This window comes from Saimiri boliviensis, chromosome 10 (assembly GCF_048565385.1).
Source record: "Saimiri boliviensis isolate mSaiBol1 chromosome 10, mSaiBol1.pri, whole genome shotgun sequence".
Lineage (NCBI taxonomy): Eukaryota > Metazoa > Chordata > Mammalia > Primates > Cebidae > Saimiri > Saimiri boliviensis.
This window is the reverse complement of record NC_133458.1, coordinates 87,373,056-87,379,173: the sequence shown is the minus strand read 5'-3', so window position 1 is coordinate 87,379,173 and position 6,118 is coordinate 87,373,056. Positions and strand designations below refer to the sequence as shown.

At 53.7% G+C, this 6,118-nt stretch overlaps 1 protein-coding gene across 1 annotated transcript; it reads left to right on the top strand.

Moving 5' to 3' along the window:
- The first annotated feature begins 3,032 nt into the window (after nucleotides 1–3,032).
- On the top strand, nucleotides 3,033–4,892 carry SP8 (Sp8 transcription factor). The gene has a single exon (XM_010345666.3). It carries the CDS (start codon nucleotides 3,054–3,056, stop codon nucleotides 4,524–4,526), a length of 1,473 nt encoding a protein of 490 aa, XP_010343968.3. The 5' UTR covers nucleotides 3,033–3,053; the 3' UTR covers nucleotides 4,527–4,892.
- The last annotated feature ends 1,226 nt before the right edge of the window (nucleotides 4,893–6,118 follow it).

Genomic DNA, 6,118 nt, shown 5'->3' with positions numbered 1-6,118 from the left:
TACTTCACACTTACTTCAAAGTATGAGAGTGTACCTTACCCCCTTAATCAATAGATATGATGTACAGTCAATATCCCCACAGCATTTGAAAAAGGGTCAGAAATGTACACTCTTAAACCACAAACATCAGTCTCAACTCTGCTCAATGAAATTTACACCATACAACCTGACTTTGGAATTCTGTAAACCCCAGGAGGACTTTTTGACATCTCTAGAAACTGTGAAATGCTTGAGCAGGGTTCAAAAACAATAAAATGAAAATGTTTCCCCAGTCAAAACAATTCTCCCAGCTAGTCACATTTTAGTTAATTTCATCTTAAAATTAGACTTCTGAGAGGATTTGTAACTGGTTAAAAATATGAATTACTGTTTTTATAACTTATGCATATTCAATAGGGCTACAAAGACTCTGGACTTTGTGCTACACTGGTGGTGTGCTTTCTGTGGTTTAAGTTCCCTTGTGGTTGCAGTGAAATTGTAATGGCATTTCTGAAGGCAACTAATAACAAACATGGCAAGTAAATGACTAAAACGCACCGCATTTGAAATAAGTGTATCTATTAACATGCACATACACTCAGAGAGAGATATCTGGCCCAATCGCCATTAGACACTGACGTCTGGACAAACGTGGTCCAAGATTTTTCAAAAGCTCATCTCTATTCTTAGATGAATAGAACCCATAGATTTCAATCTAAGTCCTGATTCTTTTCTCAGAAAGAGGCAGTGGGATTTTCTGTGAAATTTTCTAAATTCCGAAAAACGCACTTAAATTTTTCACTCAACGAAAAAACAACCCTCGCTTGCTCCCTCCTCTATCTAATCCTTTTGTATTGAAATTTACTCAGCACCACGGGACAAACACACCTCCTCCCCTAGAGTGCGACGTGCACTTCTAAAGCAGAATTCCACCTCAGTAAAAAAAAAAAAAAGAAAAAAAAGGCCAAGCATCAAAGAAACAACTCTCGGACGCGCAAGCGCGCATCCACGCCCCAACGCATCCCTAAAAATACCCCTGTGCCTCCCAACCTTCTTCTATTTCGTTGGAACGCCGGGAAAGAAAAGGTGAGTATCAAGGTCTTCTTTAAAAATGCAGTGACGGTGTTTACGAAGTTAAGAAAAAAAAAAAATCAGTCAAGATTTTAGGTACGTGGAGCCAGAGGAAGTCGGCGACGGGGGCAGCGTTTCTGAGTATTTATTCTCTAAGCCTCCGTCAACTTAGTTCCCCTCTTCAGCTCGACGGTCTCTCTTACAAACACACACTTTATTGCATTGTTCCCATTCCCCACCACCAGCTTTGGTGCGCGCACACAACACAGGCGCACACACACCCTCCCTCTTCTCTCTAGCACAAACACACGTTCACACCCCTCCTTCTCCCGAACACCAAGAACACTCACCCCCCCATCCACTTTACTGCACGGTCCCTCTCCCCTCCCTAGTTTTCTCAGACTCACAGCTACAGTACGGTAAACTCACACCCTTCCCCTTAACATTTAACTGCTCTGTCCCTCTACCCCGCTTTGTCGCACACGCAGTAACCCTGTCACACAACCCTCCCTTTTCTGCACTCTCTCCACTCCCCCCTCTTACCACACTGTCAGTTACAGTATCACACCCACATCCCCCCTTCCTCCCGTCTCCGCACTGTCCTCTCCTCCGCTTGGTCACACTCACACAGTTACATTGTTACACACACACGCGCGCGCGCGCGCGCTTTGCGCTTTGTAACACACGCAGCCGCCCCCGCCCCCGCCCGGTCCGCTCCCACCCCCCTCTACAGCGGCTGCCCGCGGCGGCGCCGGTGACCTCACGGCGCGCGCGCGGCGCGGCCCGGCGAGGCTGCAGATTGGCTGGCCGCGCCTCCGCGGCACTTCAAAGCCGGAGAGGGAGCTACAATTGTGGTGGAATGGGCGGAACTGATCATTGTATTGCACACCTCTAAAAAAAACACTGCCTCTGATTTATCAATATAAAAAAGATCCTCTGAGAGGAGGAGGGCACTTTTGTGTGATGGCAACTTCACTTCTAGGGGTGAGTCTCAGGTTTTGCTCTTGCTGGTTTAATTAGTTTCCTTTTATTGCCGATTGGAGGGGGTTAAAGTCGCCCGGGCCAGGCCACGGGCTATCAGTCTCTCTATTGAGAGCTTTTTTTTTTTTTTTTTTTTTTTCTTTAAATACAAGTCAGTTTGGAGAAAAGAAAAAGGGGGAGAAGGGGGCAGAGTCACTTTTTTTCAGCGCAGGAAAAGGTTCGAAGGGCATTTAGACGAGCCACCGCGCAGCGCCTGGCTGCTCCCTGCCCGGGAGACGTGCGCCCAGCACATTTTACAGGCGACGATTTCGGGGGTAAAGAGAGCAAGTTTTTCCTTCTGGGCAAAGTGCAGATTCTTCCCCTAACCCTTAAAAAAAAAAAAAATCTGCAGCCCGCCTTGTCTAGCAGGTACGTTGAACTCGTCTCGTTTTTGCAATTGTAGATATGCTTTTTTAAAAAGAAAGAAAAAGCAGGACGAAAGCGTGAGCCCTACAGTTTGACTTCTTTTGGCCTGGGAGAAACAATCCAGGATGGGTTTCTGGGGACCGGAACAGGATTTACAAAGCTCTCAGGATTACAGGGGAAGCGCTCTTAAAAGCAGTCCAATGGTTCCCCCCCAGGCTTCTCGGCAAAGAAAACTTCCTTCCTCTTCAATCTGGACTTTTTGCTTGTTTGTTTCAAAGTGTCTGGGGCCTTGTGTGCAAGAACGTGTTGTTTTAGATGAGAATACTTGTCAAACTCTTCTTTAGCGTGGTGCTTTGCTCCCGAATCAGACGCCGGCAGCCAAACTTGTCCCCTCCTGTAGAGTAGGAAGCGGCCGGGCGCCGGGGCTGTTGGGGGTGCCAGGTGAGTTGGTGGCGCGCCGCAGCGAGAGATGGGGTGCAGTGGGGCGCTTTGGAGGCTACCAGATTACTGATGCACGTTTCTTCCTTTCCTCCCCCACCGGCCCTTTGCCCACCTCCCCTCCCCCACTCCTCCTCTCCTCTCAGGAAGAACCGAGGTTGGGATCAACTCCTCTGGCCATGCTTGCTGCTACCTGTAATAAGATCGGCAGCCCTAGCCCGTCTCCCTCCTCCCTCTCGGATAGCTCTTCTTCCTTCGGCAAAGGCTTCCACCCTTGGAAACGCTCCTCGTCCTCTTCTTCCGGCAGCTGCAACGTAGTGGGTTCCAGTCTCTCAAGCTTTGGCGTGTCGGGGGCCTCCAGGAACGGCGGCTCGTCCTCGGCGGCTGCGGCGGCCGCTGCAGCAGCGGCGGCTGCCGCGGCCCTGGTGTCCGACTCGTTCAGTTGCGGCGGCTCGCCTGGCTCCAGCGCCTTCTCCCTTACTTCCAGCAGCGCCGCGGCGGCCGCCGCCGCCGCCGCCGCTGCAGCCTCCAGCTCGCCCTTCGCCAACGATTACTCTGTTTTCCAGGCCCCCGGCGTCTCCGGGGGCAGCGGCGGCGGCGGCGGCGGGGGCGGCGGCGGCGGCTCCTCTGCGCACTCGCAGGACGGCTCGCACCAGCCGGTGTTCATCTCCAAGGTGCACACCTCTGTGGACGGGCTGCAGGGCATCTACCCGCGGGTGGGCATGGCGCACCCGTATGAGTCGTGGTTCAAGCCCTCACACCCAGGCCTGGGTGCTGCGGGGGAGGTGGGCTCGGCCGGCGCCTCCAGCTGGTGGGACGTGGGCGCCGGCTGGATAGACGTGCAGAACCCGAACGGCGCGGCCGCGCTGCCCGGCTCGTTGCACCCCGCCGCCGGGGGGCTCCAAACCTCGCTGCACTCGCCGCTGGGAGGCTACAACTCGGATTACTCGGGCCTGAGTCACTCGGCCTTCAGCAGCGGCGCCTCCTCGCACCTGCTCAGCCCTGCCGGGCAGCACCTCATGGACGGCTTCAAGCCGGTGCTGCCGGGCTCGTACCCGGACTCTGCCCCGTCGCCGCTGGCCGGCGCGGGGGGCTCCATGCTGAGCGCTGGGCCTTCGGCGCCGCTGGGGGGCTCCCCGCGCTCCTCAACTCGCCGCTACTCCGGCCGCGCCACCTGCGACTGCCCCAACTGCCAGGAGGCAGAGCGGCTGGGCCCTGCCGGGGCGAGCCTGCGGCGCAAGGGCCTGCACAGCTGCCACATCCCAGGCTGCGGCAAGGTGTACGGCAAGACTTCGCACCTCAAGGCACACCTGCGCTGGCACACGGGCGAGCGGCCCTTCGTGTGCAACTGGCTCTTCTGCGGCAAGCGCTTCACGCGCTCCGACGAGCTGCAGCGGCATCTGCGGACCCACACCGGCGAGAAGCGCTTCGCCTGCCCAGTTTGCAACAAGCGCTTCATGCGCAGCGACCACCTCAGCAAGCACGTGAAGACGCACAGCGGCGGCGGCGGCGGCGGCTCGGCGGGCTCCGGCAGCGGCGGCAAGAAGGGCAGCGACACCGACAGCGAGCACAGCGCCGCGGGCAGCCCGCCCTGCCACTCCCCGGAGCTGCTGCAGCCCCCCGAGCCCGGGCACCGCAACGGCCTAGAGTGACGCCCACCCTGCGCCCGCCCCTCTCCCCGACCTCCTCCCACCGCGTCCTCTCGGGCCCCGTAGGTCCCGGCTTCAACTTCAGCCTCTCCCTATTGCATCCGACTCGCAGTCTGTCTCTGTGTCTGCCCCTGCCCTTCCTTCTGTGAGTTGACTTTGTAAAGGGGATATGGACATGTAAGTAACACGCATGGCTGTCCCGAACCCTGGCTTTCCCTCTCCACGGGTAATGCTGCCTGAGCCGGGTGCAGCCGGCACCCTCGCCTCGCTGGGCCTTTAGTTCACGTTCTCCCCTCCTTGTTCTCCCCCGCGTCACCCTCCGGTTGTCACCCTCATAAATTTTAGAGGGAAGAGGCCCCGGAGGTAGAGCTGGACGAATCCAGTGCCTGGGAGACCGCGGGCCTCGGCGCCGGCGGGAGTGGCTCGGCTGAGCAAGCCTGAGCCAGAGCAGAGGGGAGGGCGAGACTAGAAGCCTGGGTAGAACAGCGCCGCCCAGGCAGCCGCCGACTTGCTTCCATAGCCGCTGTCCTGGGCACCTCCGCTTCGGAGCACGCTTCGGGCCGCTGGGTATCGCCGGGCGCCCTGCGCAGGCTGTCGCAGCTTGGTGGGGGTGCCCTTTTGGCAGCACCGAGACCCAGAGTTTGCAGAGTTTAGGTCTCCCAATGTCAGTTCTGCCTCTTTTTCTTTGTTCCCTGAGGTGGAACTGATGCAAGTTTCTGCAAAGGACAGTCTTGTCGAATCGCTGCAGCAGCTTTCTTTCATCTTTATAGCTTTTTTTAAAAAACTAAAAAACTAGGGGAAAAATAGTAACCTTCCACTTGGTTTTCCTTCTGTAACAGTTTTTTTTCCTCTAGCAGTGAGCAAGTCTTTCTCTCGAAACTGCTAATATTGATCCCAAAGTTATTTTGAACGCATTAACTTAACTTATGGGGTGGGGGCGGGGGTGAGGGTAGGTGTTTTTTTCTTATGCAAAAGTACTCTTTTCCGGTGATACCAGATTAACTATCTCCGTGTTTGTCCTTTTCTACCTCGTTTTTTCACCACTCCCAAACATAAACCTCTCAATCTTTTTTTGTTTGTCCCGCCGTCAATTTGTATAGTGCCCATTTCTGTAAATTCTCGCAATTTATTGAAGATCGTAGGGTTAAACTTTTTGTGTGTGATTTAAACTTACAAACAAGTGAAGAAGCTATCGTTTTTTTCAGACGAGGCTGTAGTTTAAATGCCAAAAGAGGGAAAATAGGAAAATAAAAAAGAACCTTTGTAAAATATATCTGAACCTAATGGTTTGTACAACTGGAGAATCGTTCTAGATTAGTTACCAATTAAATATAACTCCACCAGTGTAAGGGTGTGAGGTGCAGTTGTCCAGGAGACGATTTTGTAAAGTATTTTTCTTGTACATTACTTCCAGTAAATATTTGAAAATATATTGAAGTAAACTTGATTTTTTTTTTTTGTCACAAGAAAATATTAAGAGTTATTGTTGCAGTTCTGATGAGCTGCAGGTTTTTTGAACTCACTTCTGGAGGTGCAGAGCCACAAACGCACTTTCGGGGCCTAGTTTTGCTTGAATATGAATTTAGATAGGTATC